Source organism: Malania oleifera, chromosome 3 (assembly GCF_029873635.1).
Source record: "Malania oleifera isolate guangnan ecotype guangnan chromosome 3, ASM2987363v1, whole genome shotgun sequence".
In the NCBI taxonomy this organism is placed as follows: Eukaryota; Viridiplantae; Streptophyta; class Magnoliopsida; order Santalales; family Ximeniaceae; genus Malania; species Malania oleifera.
The window spans coordinates 88,399,092-88,414,281 of record NC_080419.1 but is presented as its reverse complement, the minus strand read 5'-3'; the positions used below and the strand labels follow the sequence as shown (position 1 = coordinate 88,414,281).

At 39.2% G+C, this 15,190-nt stretch overlaps 2 protein-coding genes across 8 annotated transcripts in view; one reads left to right on the top strand and one right to left on the bottom strand.

Moving 5' to 3' along the window:
• The first annotated feature begins 1,552 nt into the window (after positions 1–1,552).
• LOC131150994 (adenine phosphoribosyltransferase 5-like) lies at positions 1,553–5,241 on the top strand. 2 transcript variants are annotated; one of them, XM_058102137.1, is made up of 7 exons: positions 1,553–1,859; positions 1,953–2,063; positions 3,671–3,763; positions 4,360–4,509; positions 4,608–4,666; positions 4,746–4,818; positions 4,953–5,241. In XM_058102137.1, exons 1-6 carry the CDS (start codon positions 1,769–1,771, stop codon positions 4,815–4,817), a joined length of 576 nt encoding a protein of 191 aa, XP_057958120.1. In that variant the 5' UTR covers positions 1,553–1,768; the 3' UTR covers position 4,818; positions 4,953–5,241. The 2 variants fall into 2 exon arrangements, 1 of the variants encoding a protein (XP_057958120.1); XR_009135650.1 differs by having other exon boundaries at positions 1,557–1,859; positions 4,746–4,883.
• Positions 5,242–5,540: 299 nt separating this feature from the next.
• Positions 5,541–15,190, bottom strand: part of LOC131150993 (PX domain-containing protein EREL1) — a 45,708-nt gene continuing 36,058 nt past the window's right edge. For all 6 annotated transcript variants that reach the window (XM_058102130.1, XM_058102129.1, XM_058102132.1 and 3 more), the window contains one exon: positions 5,541–6,090. In XM_058102130.1, coding sequence (XP_057958113.1) covers positions 5,800–6,090 — 291 coding nt within the window. In that variant the 3' untranslated portion in view covers positions 5,541–5,799. The remainder of the gene's footprint in view (positions 6,091–15,190) is intronic.

The following is a 15,190-nucleotide window of genomic DNA, read 5'->3' as shown; positions in this document are numbered from 1 at the left end:
TAAGCCCAAGTCGCAGCGCTCATAGACTAAGCCTGAGTAAGAAATCACTTGTTAAGAAACCACGAATCATTACTTTGGATCGAGTCATCACCCGGATCAAACACAACTAAGCTCCACAAAAGCCCAACAGGAACAACTTTCGAACTTTGGGAACATGATTCAAAACTTCAAAACTAAGGGGGGGGGGGCAACTAATATACCCCAAAATATATCACCTACCCTAAAGAGAAGGCATGTGCCCAACATTAATGGGGGAAATCACCTACCAAGTCAATCACACAACCAGAGCCATTGACGCTGGTCATATATTGACCGGAGTGATCCACACCTGCGTTATAATGATCAAAGTGATCCACGTCAAGCACTATAAATGACAAATCTACCAAGGTCAAACCTCAACAGTATAAAAGGGGTACTACGGAGAGGCTAAGGTATCTTATTCTAACCTAATTTTACTATTACTTACAACCTCTCTAAAGCACTCCCTTACTTAGGCATCGGAGAGATCCCCTGAAGTATACCCTGGGTCCTTCAAGCCGCATTTGTTTTCGTCCTTTTCAGGTGATCAAGATCGGAAAGCTTGCCGGAGGTCAAATCGACATTTTTGGCAACAACAGAAAAGGCTTGATGGGCAATTACCCTCATAACCTCTACTTCAGTCTCTTTTTCCTTCAAGATATTGTATTTTTCCAAAATTTTGAATAAAAAAGATTTAAATATTTATTTCAACATATGACAGTGACACCCCTTGTATCCCATGAGATAAGATTTTAAAGGGTATCATTGCCCTTGAAACCAAGTAAAAAAAACAAAAAGAAAAATTGTCCAAACTTAATATTGAAATGCCAAGAACAAGGCTCTAATCATTAATAACAATTTTAAAATTCATATATTTAAAATGTAACAGTTGCATTTTGATACGTTTTTACTTTGTTTTCTTTTTGTTTTTAAATTATAATTTATTTAGCAATTAATATAATATTTTATTTGTTCTCATCTCAAACATTAAAATATAAACACTAAAACACGTGTTCCAATGCAAAAAATTGAAGTCCATAGATATTGCCAAATGCCAAATATGTATTATATAATTATTTTTAAAATAAAATAAAATAGAACAAAATGGTTCCAAATAAGGCCTAAAGAATCCTTGGCAATCCATTTTTCACACATTTGGTAATAAGGGACCACATGTCCTTTGTTTTTTGTCCACTATAACATAGCCACCTAGAGGTATGAGATTTTAAATGTTTTTTTTTTTTTAAAGTACCTTATAAGCTGTGACATAAAATGCAAATTGCTAGGGTTTTCCATAATATTTTATGTCAAGTATGTTAGGAGGAGCCAATAGTTTTGGGGTTTGAATAGAATTTGCGAAAGTTTGGTGGGCAGTTGCAGAATTCCATAAAGTGAGGGGGTGTGGATTGGGGGCGAGTTTGTTGGACACGCGCTTTGAGACCACGTGGTTAGGAACCCTCCTCAGTCCAAAACACACACACCCGCACGCATCCTGTCTCTCTCTCTCATAAATACAGTATTTAAAGCACACCCAATGCAATTCAAAAGTTAGAACTGAGAACCCAGAAATTTAATCCTGCAGATTTTAGGAGGGAAAACCAAAATCTGTTCTGCTCTGCCCTGCTGTGCTGGAGTCCAATCCAAAACCCATTTAAGAGAGAGAGAAGAGAAGACGTTGAAAATGTCTGCTTCCTGCCATACGTTGTGAAACTGGTAAGAGCCATTGAAGAGAGAGAGAGAGAGAGAGAGAATGTTTGCAGAGGAGAACGGGTTGAAGGGTGACCCAAGGCTGCAAGCCATTTCTGAGGCCATTAGAGTGGTTCCTCACTTCCCAAAGAAAGGTTTGGTTTGGTTTGTGTTTGATTTAATTCGCACATTGAAATTTATTACTTCTGGAGGTTTTTTGAGATTTTGATTTTTGTTTTGAGGGGCAGGAATAATGTTTCAAGACATAACTACATTGTTTCTCAACCACAAGGCCTTCAAGGACACTGTGGACATCTTTGTTGATAGATACAGAGATATGGGCATATCTGTTGTTGCTGGTAACATGCTTCTCTCTCTCTCTCTCTCTCTCTCTCTCTCTCTCTCTCTCTCTCTCTCTCTCTCTCTCTCTCTCATTTTGTGGTCTTCTCCTGGCTGGATATGATGAGGAAAGATTGAAGTTTGAAAATGTACCTCACCTTACTCGAAATCTCCTATTCCTCTTTTTCCCGTATCCTTCAATTGATTCCCGTAACTGCGAAGGAACATTTCTTCTTGTGTGTTCGTTTCCTTTAAAATTTTGTAGTTTCAGAGACTGGAAAATGGGAAGACTTTTTAATTTTTGTCTGGGACTGGTTTTCTTCTGCCTCCCTTTTTCTTTGGGGCCGTGATTGGTTGCTGAGAAATTTTATTTTTCAAATCAACTGTGTTAAATATTAACCCCCAGCTACGGTAGAATTTCAATATTTGAATTAATATTTTGGGTTGTTTTCCTTTCCTCTTGCTTTCCCAGCTGTTCAATGCTGTGTACATGTTTTTTTTTCAAATTCCATTTTTGGGGAAAAATGTAGCCTTTTTAAGCTGCCTAGTTTTTGTCCTCCTATTGTTTCTTCTGGGTTTATTTGAAAGTTATTCCTCTCTCTCTCTCTCTCTCTCTCTCTCTCTCTCTCTCTGAACTTCCATGTTTTTATCAAGTCTATTTTTATCTCTTGGATCTGTTTGAAAAACAGGCTGTATTGTTATTTATAGGCTATTGAGTTTACCCCACTTGGTCCTACAGAGAACAAGCTAATATACTATTGCCAATTTGATTTGTGAATAGTGGGGTGGGGGTGGTGCTATTTCCAGCCTGCTGTTGCTGCTGATGTAGTGTGTAGTGTGTAGTGTGTACCCCACTTTGCGTACCTACGAGAGGTGGTGCTGCATGTGGATTTGGATTTGGATTTGGATGAGCAAAAAGTAGACTAGACCTGTGAATACAAGTACTAGCTGGATGAGTAATTCTATTCACACACTTTTTTTTTATTGGTATTTTATTACCATAGGCGCAGCCTGTGGACCCTCATCCTAATGGGGGGTCCTAGCTAGGTCTTGTGTTTGTAGTGATGAAATGCCTCTAATTAATCATTAAGCTGGTTAGATAAGCATTTCATTTTATGTTAATATTAGTTTTATTATTCTTATTATTTTTTATATAAAAATAAGATCTTGCATCTTTCCTAATATTCCCTTAACAGTTCTGAAAAAAAAAACAAAAAAAAGGTCATTACCCTACTATACAAAATGAAAAAAGTACCAATATTCATTTACTAAGGAAGAAGTTGAACTTTTTTCTCCCTTGTACTGATTCTTGCCTTAATTTTCCCTGCATTTTTGACAAGTGATGAATAAATTGCCATGTAGTTGTGCATATGAGATTTGTCATTTTAGTGCGTAGAGTTTATTGACACTGTTGTTGATGCTAGGCTTCAACATGTCCATCTCAAAAGAGAGGAAAAAATAAAATAGAGTGGGAAAGAGTTGAGACATTGTTTACAATGCTGGAAAATGGTTTGATGTTGAAGCATGAGATTTCTGTAGTCGGTTGCACACTCATCGATCTAAGAGCAGTAATTTACAGAAATGATTATTTGGACATGCTGTTATGTTGTTGAATTCTCATTTGCAGGAGTTGAAGCTAGAGGGTTCATGTTTGCTCCGTCAATTGCCTTAGCGATCGGTGCGAAATTTGTACCACTTCGCAAACCTAAGAAGTTGCCAGGTACGCCTGTTCTATGTCATCTTTGGTTTCTATTGAAATGAAGAAATTGTAGATGCATTCTTATTAGATTGTTATAAAATCTTGTGTCTTAAGCATTTGCAATTTATTTGAATTGTTAGAGTTGATGGAAAAATAAATGGAAGTGGTAACAAGTGAAAAATCTGGATAAAGAATGTTATTAGGTTTTGATCTGTCTTTAGTTTTATTTCTTATGAGTGGCAATGTTATTGTATTTCCATGGATTTCCACTTTTGTTAATGAAAGCTTGCTGTCAAACAGTGTCACTGTGAGGAGAAATGCTGTTTGATTTAGATTCATCATAGCTCCGTAGAATTAAAACCATGAAGGCCTAGTCAAAATACTTGCGACAAGTGTTTTTTTTTTTGTGGGTCCATGGATAACCTGCACGAGTTAACCCACGTATATCACCGTTCACAATTCACACACTCAAGGTTGGGTTTGTATTTTTGTTCAGACCATTCAAAGTGGAATGTTTTTTTGGGGATGACTATTACTAACTACTCCCTTTCTCTCAATCTCTGCATGATATGAGAATGCACACAATTTCAAAAGTTGAACCTTCAAAATTTATGCAGGTGAAGTAATTTCCGAAGCATATGTGCTAGAGTATGGGACAGATTGTCTGGAGATGCATGTAGGTGCTGTTCAGCCAGGTGAACGTGCATTGGTAATTGATGATTTAGTAGCAACAGGTGGGACTCTCTCTGCAGCAATCAAGCTTTTAGGTAAGCTTGAAAGCTACTTCTCGGGTCTCTCCTACTGGTTATTTTCTCCACTTATAATTAATCCTTGTATTGGAAACTCTTTCTTTTCCGCTTCCTAGAACGCATGGGGGCTGAAGTGGTTGAATGCGCATGTGTTGTTGGGTTACCGGAGGAAGAGGTAATGCTTGGATTCGAGCTGATGAATTTCGTGTGTACTTAAAAATCTCTTTGATGATCAATCGGGGCTCTTATTCCAGGGACAGTGCAGGCTAAATGGAAAACCAGTTTATATCCTTGTCGAGCCACGCCAGATAGAACATTGTTGTTAAGGTACAACACAAATGCATTTGGAATATGAAATTCAGAATTTCAGTAACTTGTAGCGCATCTACCAGGTAATCCCATGTTTTGTTTTTCTTTAGTTATATTCTTAACCTTTGTTTATTTACTTTATTTCTCTGCAGATACTGCACAAGTATGATGATTACATGCTTGGGCTGATTACATGTGAAAAGATGATGCTTGGGCAACAGTAATATTATGTTTTTCTAAAGATTGATGTTTCAAGTCATTGAGTTGTCTCAAAAGGCCCTTTTATAAAATTTGTTCTTTGTAGTAGAGATGTATCTTTGTAGACAGTTGCCTTGTGATAATTTGGAAGCAGCAGCACAATAGGAGCTGTTTCGTTCTGTTGTTTCATGACTGATAAGTCTACAATTCATTTGAATCAGTTCAGCAAGTTTGAAAATTCAACATTCAGGTGTATACAAAGGGTGTGCGCCATATGGTTTGAAGTGTTGACCTACTCACCAAACTTAAATCTGAAATAGTAATTTGATTTGGTTCGGTTCAGTGCACTTGAGAGTCAAACCAGATTGCAAATTATATACATCATCCGGCAATTTTAATACTGTATGTAGCGCTTCACTGAGGTTGGAATTGGATTTCCTATTGCTCAAATGGTGTAGAGTAAAAGGAAAAGGATTAGCACCCACCAAAAGGATACAGTACAAGCCAGCCACATATATTGCTCGCATGCTGCCAGTGCAAAATTTGAATCATGAACTAGGTGGCACATTATAAAGTTTACTTATTATTCAAATCTATAGGAGTACAAAAATGCTCTAATTCGTATAGCGTGGATTCATGTATGTAGAATCACAGAATTATGAATTACAAGTGCAACTTCTGCTACTGCTAGTGAGTTAAATCAACCATCCAAAACAGAAGATTTGATTGCCCAGAACATGATAGGAGGATCATAGGGGCTTTTAACAAGGTGCTAAGATTAATTTACAGTTGTCATGTGTTTCATCTCTGAAGAAACTTATTTGGTACAGTTTCTATTGATGGAGCTCTGTCATCCTCTTTTTTGGCAGCTTCCATTTTGAGAGCACCACGGATGACTGAATTAACTTTTTTTCTTAATGTAGCATTATCAATGAAGATATCCTTAAGCAGCTTTCTTAAAACCACCACTTCTTCCTCATCTGTTATTGAGGTATCGCCATCAAATTCACAAAATTTACCACTGGGGGAACTATTTTCATTCCCTTGAACAGATGGTTGTGAGTGTTCATCTTCTGCGGCTATAAGTTGTGCCTGCACAATTTGGGGTGAAGGCAAAGTGAGATTAGAATTGATTAATTTTAAAAAAATAAATAAAATACATAGAATTTGGCAGGGTGAAGGAATCTAATAAAGTTCAATACACAAGCACAGCATCAATTAAACAATCTAGAAAATACAACTATATTACACCTTTCCTAGGATTCTAACCCTGTGTTTGGGAGCATGAATTTGGACTTGTGTGGATTTAGACAAAAAGCAATATTAGTTATTACCACCACAGTATTAGTTATTATCACCCTTGGAATTACAACCTCAAACTTTTTGAGACATACATTTAGGCAGCTACAGCAATCTGATTGGGGTTGTAAATGCATAAACACATAATAAAATTTGCATGAAACAACATGATTGCAAACTAGTAGTTGTGCACAATCAATCAAGGGGATTATTTAGGAAGCCTATTTAAGCCCATTTGCAGATTCTTCTCATGCTATATCAAAAAGCCCTTTTTAAAACCTCACACTTGGTCTGTGAAACCTGCTATTTGCATCACTAGTCCTCACTACAGACCAAAACCATCCAATTATGCAGGCTTTCATCTTGTTATCCAGTAATTTGTAGGGTTGAAAATGCATCAGGTTGGTTCAGTTCTGACTTCTGAGGGAAAATTTGAACTGGACCAAATACATTCAGTGTCCAAAAGTTGGACCCAAAACCAAACTGAACTTAGCTGGGGAACCAAAACAAAACAAAGCATAAATTTTTTAATAATTGTATTTATAGAACCCAGTTAATTCCATCCAAAAAATCAGAAATTGCGAACTGAACCAAGAAGCCAATCTATCCAAAGCAAAACTAAGTAGGTTAGATTGGTTTGTTTTGGATAATTTGGCTTCTTCAAACCTGAGTTTCATCCCTGATACATATGTTATATCCCTAGGAATACATTAGCTTCTAGTCTGTTTCTTCTGGTTTTCTAATCCATCTATCTCAAAACCCCATGAGCACATATATATATATAGGGAAAAATGATGCTTCTTCAAATTTGGATACATTGAAATTCACAAATAGTTTTGTTAGCGTTGTATTTATCTTCAGTAAATACTCTAGTCAACAATTTGGTCGCATTAAATTATGCCTATGAAGAACAAAGACCAACACTGATTCAAGAATGAGGGCTCTTAGCTACATCCCGTTGCTTTTGGAAGGAAATAATGCATCACTGCAAGCAATATTCTAGACACTTTCAAAATAAACATGAAGTTTTCATTGAAGGATTTGAAGTCTTCCAAGAACCAAAAAGAAAGGGGAGCAAATGAAGCTTCCTAGCAATCAACAATCAACACTACAAAAGACTAAAGCAGCAAGCCAAGAAATAGGAGAAGAAACCAAGGAAACAGAAACAACAACACTCCTAAGAGGCCAAAGTATCAATTTGCAACATGTGTTAGGCATCATCATGTGCCCAGGATGCCCTGACACGTGCCCTACATATCTGAAATTAATTTTAATGTTCTTTTTATCAGACATGGCTGGACACATCTGAACACATCCCAATACGGAGCTGACATGTCTGGGACACTTTTGCTTAAAAATGCAGCATCTTAGTCAACCTTTGACCCCTTTGTACAAGACCAAAAAAAGGAAAAGAAAGAAGGGAAAGAAAAGAGAGAGTCAAGGACTTCGCCATTTTGGAGCACTAGCATGAGCACCATTGCACCAGAGGCCAAATAATTGCCCACCATATGATGTAGGACGGGTAAGGGCGGCCTAGTCCTACGGTTTCAACCCTCACACAAGCACATACACTCAAGACACTTTAATTTGAGAAATCAATTAACTAAACATAAACACAATAAATCAAGCTTCATTTCACATGTTGTATTTTTAAACAGTGTATGATGCTATTCAGAAATAAGTCCCAAGAGTTCTTTCACAAAGGAATCAATTTATATGCAACAAAGATGTTATTCAAAATTTCAAGAATTTAAGTTCTATTGTTAGCAAGCAATATTTCCACAATTGATTTTAAATTAGCAAGTATCAATATTAAGTCAATGGATTCAAATGTGGTATTCAAGTATGGAATTTCAGTCTTTCAAGCAAAGGCTTCAATATAAGCAAGGGTATACAATATATAGCAAAGATTCAATCACAAGTACTGATATTACCAAGATAATTGTTTGGATGACTTGACGTTGTTCAACACAAGTCTTACACCATGCAAGAAAATTTCTTGGAACAAGATTTGAAACACCGAAACAAACGCAACAATGTAATGGAGGGGAAGTGGCCGTGTGGGGGGGTATTTTAGTGTGGCCATGTGGATGCGTTGGAGGATAGTTAGAACTCGTCTGAAGTTCTTCGTGCACACTTTGAAATATGGATATGCATGCAGCAAATGAAATGATGGATTGGTGTCCTTGGGGTGTAAAACTTGGTGATGGCCATGTGGGTGATGGAGGGAAGTCGTGAAGGTGGGATAGAAATGGAGTCGTTGGATAGAATAGTGGTCTCTCACCACTTGATCTCCGAGGAGAGCGACGAAGCCTCTCACTACACAATCACAAGGATTGGACAAAGCTTAACAAGCTTCACAAAGGAAAAATCTTTTTAATTCAATAACAATACTTTTCTCTCTACACATAGTTCTTACAATGAAGGGGTATATATATAGCTAGCATGGGGGGACAAAGCATTAATAAGCTTAGCTAACATGGGGGGACAAAGACATTAAACAACTAACACTTCCCACACAAGCATGGGAGACACAAATAATAAAGACACCAACTTACTAGACGCATAAATTACTCTTACAAGTTACTAACAAAATAAATGCTCCAACTTTCTAGAGACAATAAATATACTAAACACAACTTACTAACACTCCAACTCACTAGACATACTCACACAATTTCCTAACATACACATGCAAGCAAGTTGTCATGCATGTTTACAAATTAAATACAAACAAAAGTCAAAGGGAGGCCCAATTCGTGTGAGCCCAATGGAGCCGTGTGGGGCCCACATGGGTCTTGAACTCGGACTTGTTTCGGCATCTCTACTGGAGTCTTTCTCACACTGAAAAGTCTTCAAATAATCCATTCAAAATCTACAAACAATTATAAACTGATGTAGACATCGGTAGGTCGTCCACGTGTCATCATGTCAGCAAAGGAAATGTGGACATCGGGAGGCCGTCCGCGTGTCACAAAATCCAAAAATGACATAGGTAGGGCATGCTGATCCCCATCACCATACCTCCCACCCTTTACTTCACTAGAGACAACATGACTAGAGGAGCCGTGAGGCCTCAAGGGCACCTCAATTCCTACATTGTTGCTTCATTCAAGATGTTCACTCGAGTGTTAGCTATTTTTTCCATGTTTGAGCTTCTGCCCAGGCTCAGCTGACACAATTGGTTGAACTCCATTCCCTTTGTCTCCTTCCCTCCCTCTTCACCTTTAGGCTTTTTTTTTTTTGGCACCAATATTCTCTAATATGAATGTTGTTGATGATTGTATAACTGCAGTTTGTAAAATGTACAATTGATAACTGTGCATCATAATGCCCATATTTCATTTTAAATTAATATTAGCTCAATATTTGTCATCTAAAAGAAATATATATACATATATATATATATATACATACATACATACATATATATATATATATATATATATATATATATGTGTGTGTGTAGTATTAATGTATTCTGTCCATGTCGTATCCTCATTTTTACAAAATTTCAGAATCACACTGTTGGTTTCATGTCATATCCATGTCCCACGTTGATATTGGTGCTCTTTAGAAAGGAACTAAATAAACAAGTGTAAAAATGCCCACCTATTTTGCCAATAAGTCCTGGAATTAGACTTGGCCAAATATAGAAAATAAAAAAGGAAGCACCTAAAGAGGTACCACCATTCAAGAGCCTCAAGACTGTTCTAACCTAATTAATTAGGCCAAGTTGGCAGCTTTTTATTCAGTTTCTTGTGGAGTCAAATTCTCATCAGTACGATTCAAGGGAAATAATGCTGTTTGGTCTCTGATTTCCACATGAAGGACTGGACTCCTTTACCATTCAAACATCCACAGCAGCCAGTTGCCCTTCATACATTTCCTAAGCAGCCAGTCACCAACACTCTCTCCAGGGCACCATCCAAGAGCATCAAAACTGTTCTAACCTAATTAATTAGGCCAATTCGGCAGCTTTTCATCAATTTCTCATGGAGTTAAATTCTCATCAGTATAATTCAAGGGTATAATGGCCCCCTAGGCCTCTGATTTCTATATAAAGGACAGGACTCCTTTACCATTCAAACATCCATAGCTGCCAGTCGCCCTTCATGACATTTCCTAAGCAGCCAGTCTCCAAGATAGTGATCAATTTTACATTCGGAGCTCCCATTTATGAGAGGACCATGTCAGCTTGTGAAGAGGTTCAATAATAGAATGAATGAATTACAAATCAACAATGTATTCCTTCAGAAATCAATAGAGATGCTTTTACAAGCCTTTTAGTAACAGATGCTCAAAGATAAATCCAAAACAGATTATCTACTCTGAAATCCAAATACCATTTAAGAAATTGAAATTATCATAAAAGATTAAATCATTCTTTCCAACCAAATAAAATAGATAATTAAAAGACTTCACTGTGCCCCCCTTCCAAACTCTATAGGAAAATAGAACTGCTCCCAACCAGAAAAAATGAGTTACAACGGATATGAGAGGGAATAATGAATTAAAAAAGAATCAGGGAGCAACCTAAACTCCAATAGGGCTTGCCCTGCCCAAAAGAAAAAAGAGCCAGCACTAGAAAATAACCAGGCACAGGCTATCGGCTGTCTTGCTAGCATCATAGCACAGAATTCACATTTCACGTAAAATCTTTCAGAGCACGCTCTTGTTTGAAACATATCATTGGTATCCACCTTTCAAATGTCTAAGGACAAACCAAACCTTTAACTCAAAATTAAGAGAAGTAACAAAGAAACAATTATTTTCCCACCACATAGAATTTTTTTCCTTCTCTTGTTCAGATAGCAAAAGAAGTGTATCAAGATAGAAGAAAAGGAATTACAAGAAAAGAGAGGATGAGAGATCCATAAAAGAAACAAACAAAAAGAAGAAGAAGAAGAAGAAGAAGAAGAAGAAAACCTAACAAATAACTAAACAAGAGCACCCCATTTAAAACCCTTCCTGTCAATTAATTGAAGACTTCAAGTTTACTAGCTCATACTGGGTTTTTTCATCTTATTCTTACCCCTATTCAATTGGGACTTCGTGTCCCTTAGGATCATACAATAAGTCAATGACAATCTTTTCCATAAGTTGTCAAGCTTCATGAGCCTTCCCCATTAATCTGCACCAAAGGAGAGAAGGGTAGGAAAAATGCCATCCCTAATCTGATCGATTACTTGCTGCTCTTTACCAATACCATCATCCTCAAAAATATGAACACCCTTTAAACCTTTAAGCGGAGTTGCTGTCACATGAGAAATATCACAAACCAAATCAGAAGGAATATGAAACAAACCCATTTTGCTCATGAAACTCACTTGAGAATCTTCAAAAAAAGGGCTTCACTGTCATGAATAGGTGTTCTCTGTGCCTTGAAGAAGCAGAATAGATTAACCACATCCTTCTTCACTACCCTTGGACCAGGAATCTCTGGAGCTTGGCCATTTCCATGGTCACAAAAGGAGGGCTCTTTCCCCTATCCCCCTCGCCGTTTTTAGATGATTTGGAAACAAAGGAATAGAAGGACCTTCGAGGGGACGGCTTCTTTGCAGGCTGTCCTGGATAACTGGATATCTATGATCTCTAGTTGAACTAGTGGGATGCCTAGGAGGAACTTTCCTGTTATTCTTCATTTCCTTTATGTACTTCTCTGACCGGTAGATAACTTTTGTTATTTTTTCGGGATCCCCTTGCAAACTCATGATCAATCACTCTCGATATCAGATTCATCACCCCATCTATCCCCCCGCCCCCCTAAAATAACCAATTGTGTTTGGGTACCTTTCAGGGTGCAACTAATCCACAGGGAAGAGGGTCCTTCCCTTAATTCTAACCCTCCTCAATGTAAGTAGGCACAAGAGTGGAACCCTGACCAACAACAGGTGATGTCCCATGCCTTTTCCAATGGGGCGACTTGTGGGGTATTTTCACTCCCATTTGTTTTTTCCATTTAGACTACCTTCCCCATTAATCTGCCCATCTGATTCCACCTTGAGAACATTCAAAGTTTCCTCAATGCTAAAACTACCATCATTAAAAAAAAAAATTACTCACTCGCATATCAGAATTAATTTGATTATCATGAATAGAATTCCTAATTTCAAGCCCCACCTGCATCGCTTCCTGTCACGGTCCGCCTTTTTCACATCGTTGTGAAGGGCCGTGCGGCGCTAGCTAAAGCACTCTTGCTTAACTAGCCAACCTTTTGTTTACCAACATTCATCCACGAAGCACTTTCATTAACATTCAATCAGATAGCAGCGGAAATAATAATCAATTCATGAAAGCCGTGGCAACCAAGCAGTAAATATTGAAGCAAACGTAATTCATTAACAAATCCTCCGTTGACATGTTGTACTTAGCGAGGGAGGCAAGTAGGCTAAGCACGTTGACAATTGCTAGTGAGTTTTACAATGATTGATGAACACTCACCCTCCCCTAAAGAGCTTTCTAGGCCATTCTCACTCTAGCACTAGGAAACGTCAAAGTGACCGAGGAGTCATACTGCCTTATTTGGCTTACAATGAAATAAATACTAGAAAATAACCCTACACTAGTATTTACATGATGGAAACCCATCCCAAACACACGAGATAAGCGGTCATAGGCAAGCATAATGCCCTGAACAAGCTTAGCCCGTGACATTCTCCCCCACTCATGCGGTCGACGTCCTCGTAGACTTTTGGCAATAGGTACACTTCAACTTTGTCCACGAATGGATTCAAATCTTCCGCAGAAATCCAGCTGATTTCTTTATCATCAAGGCACTTCCACTTCACTAGGAACTTCTGCCGCTTCTTCCTTGAGGATAGGAACTTTCTGTCTGCAAGGATCTCTTCAACATCATGTCTGTCAGGTTGCACTGTCTTCAACTCTGCGCTGTTTAACTGACTTCTGCTCAGGTCGTTGGGGTTGGCATTGAATGGCTTGAGGCAATTGACATGAAACTGCGGTCTTCTCTCTTGTTCTGCCCATTTCTTCATCTGCTTAGAAGCTTTCTCCAGATAGGCTTGGGCAAAGTCTGCATTCTGTCTCCCTTCACTGGTGAAGATGTACGCCTTAGGACTCTTTCGTCTGTACGGCTCGCCCACTATGTGAGGTAACAGCGGTAGCTGGTCTATAACAAGCTCAATAGGGCTCTTGTTGGTAGTTGAGCGCCTTTGGGCGTTGCCACAGAACGGAGCCACATGAAGTAGTTGCACGCCATTCTTCTGGTTGTCGTTGACAAAATGGCACAAGTACTCATCTAGTAGCTCTCTGAATCTCTTCATCTGTTCGTTTGTCTGTCGATGATAACTCGAAGAGATGTCAAGGTGTGACCTGAATATCCTGAAAAACTCTGTCAAGAAGTTGTCAGTGAACATTAAATCTTGGTCACAAATAATAACTTGGGGAACACCCCAATATCTCACAATAGTCACAAGGAACAATTGTGTCGTCCCCTCTGCCGAACAGTACTTTGGTGCGGCCATGAAAGTACCATACTTCTTCCGCTCCCCCTTGTCTTGTTGGCAAGTGAGACAAGTTTTGGTATAATCAACCACATCATCCCGCGTGTGTAGCCAATAATACCTCCCCAGTAGTCCTGTTATTGGAGTCATTCTCCGCGAATACCCCTCAACGAACTTCCTGCAATATCTAGTAAGGCCAAGAAAGGAACGCAACTCCTTCACTGTCGTGGGGATCTTCCGTTCTTGAATCATCCTTACCTTCTCCATACCCCTCCAGATACGACCTTGTTCAACGACTTGACCAAGGAATTTGTTGCTCCGCCGAGCGAAAGAGAAATTCTCCTTCCTCAAATTCAAACTGTTTCCCTTCAGCCTGTCGAACACCCTCCGTAGATGCTCTTCATGTTTCCTCTGAAACGACACCGATGCTCCCAACGGTGTTTTGGAAGGGCGAACACATCCCGCTTCCACTTCATCAAGCTGTTTCCCCAACTCTACTATCTCTCGAGGCGCAATCCGACATGGCCCTTTAGTAGGTGGTTTCACTCCTGATAACAACTCGATCTCTTGCTCCACAGTCCGTCGTGAAGGCAAATTTTGAGGCAACTTATCCGGCAACACCTCCTTATCCTCATCCAACACCGCTTGGATGGTCGTAGGCTCCAGCTCTTGGCCTACTTCTTTGTCTACCACCACCGTGGCTAGACGTGTCTGCTCACCCTTACCCAATCCTTCATTGAGTTGTATGGCTGAAAGGGACTTCCCGTCGTCTCCTTTCGTTGCAACGACTTGCACCATGCACAAGTGATCTCCCATCAGACACAGGGAACCAACCGAAGGCATCAGCACTGCCCTCGTCCCCATTAGGAACTCCATTCCTAGAATGACTGGATAGTCATCCAATGGCACCACTGTGAAATTCGCATGACCTTCCCACTGTCCAAGCTTTATAACCACTTGCTTGGCTACTCCCAGAGTAGGCTGGGCTACAGAGTTAACTGCTTTCACGCGTCCTGTATCCTTCTCTAAGGATAAGTTGAGTCTTCCTGCTTCCAACTGCGAAACAAAATTATGAGTAGCTCCCGTATCCACCATAGCACGGGTACTCTTCCCATTTATCCTCAAGTCCACAAACATTAACCCTTTTGCTCGTGTAACTTTCAGTGTTTTTGCCTGCTTTTCCAATGCGTTCACCAACCGCACTGAACCCACCCTCGGGGCATCATCCTCTTCCCCATCATCTTCCACTGCCTGTTCTACAATGGAAGCCTATAAGGCATTAAGTGATGCTTTGTGAGGGCACTCAAAAACTCTATGAGGACCTCGACACAAGAAACACTCAATTTTACTCTTCCCCTTTCCATTGGGTGTGTTGAACCCTTGAGATGACGAAGCTTCCTGTGAGGTTGATGATTTAGAGTCGGCTCCCC

Coding starts and splice junctions, on each gene's coding strand:
- LOC131150994 (XM_058102137.1), top strand. CDS start 1,769: ATGTTTGCAGAGGAGAACGGGTTGAAGGGTGACCCAAGGCTGCAAGCC. Junction 3,764..4,359: donor CAAACCTAAGAAGTTGCCAG/GTACGCCTGTTC, acceptor AAATTTATGCAG/GTGAAGTAATTTCCGAAGCA. Junction 4,510..4,607: donor TGCAGCAATCAAGCTTTTAG/GTAAGCTTGAAA, acceptor TCCGCTTCCTAG/AACGCATGGGGGCTGAAGTG.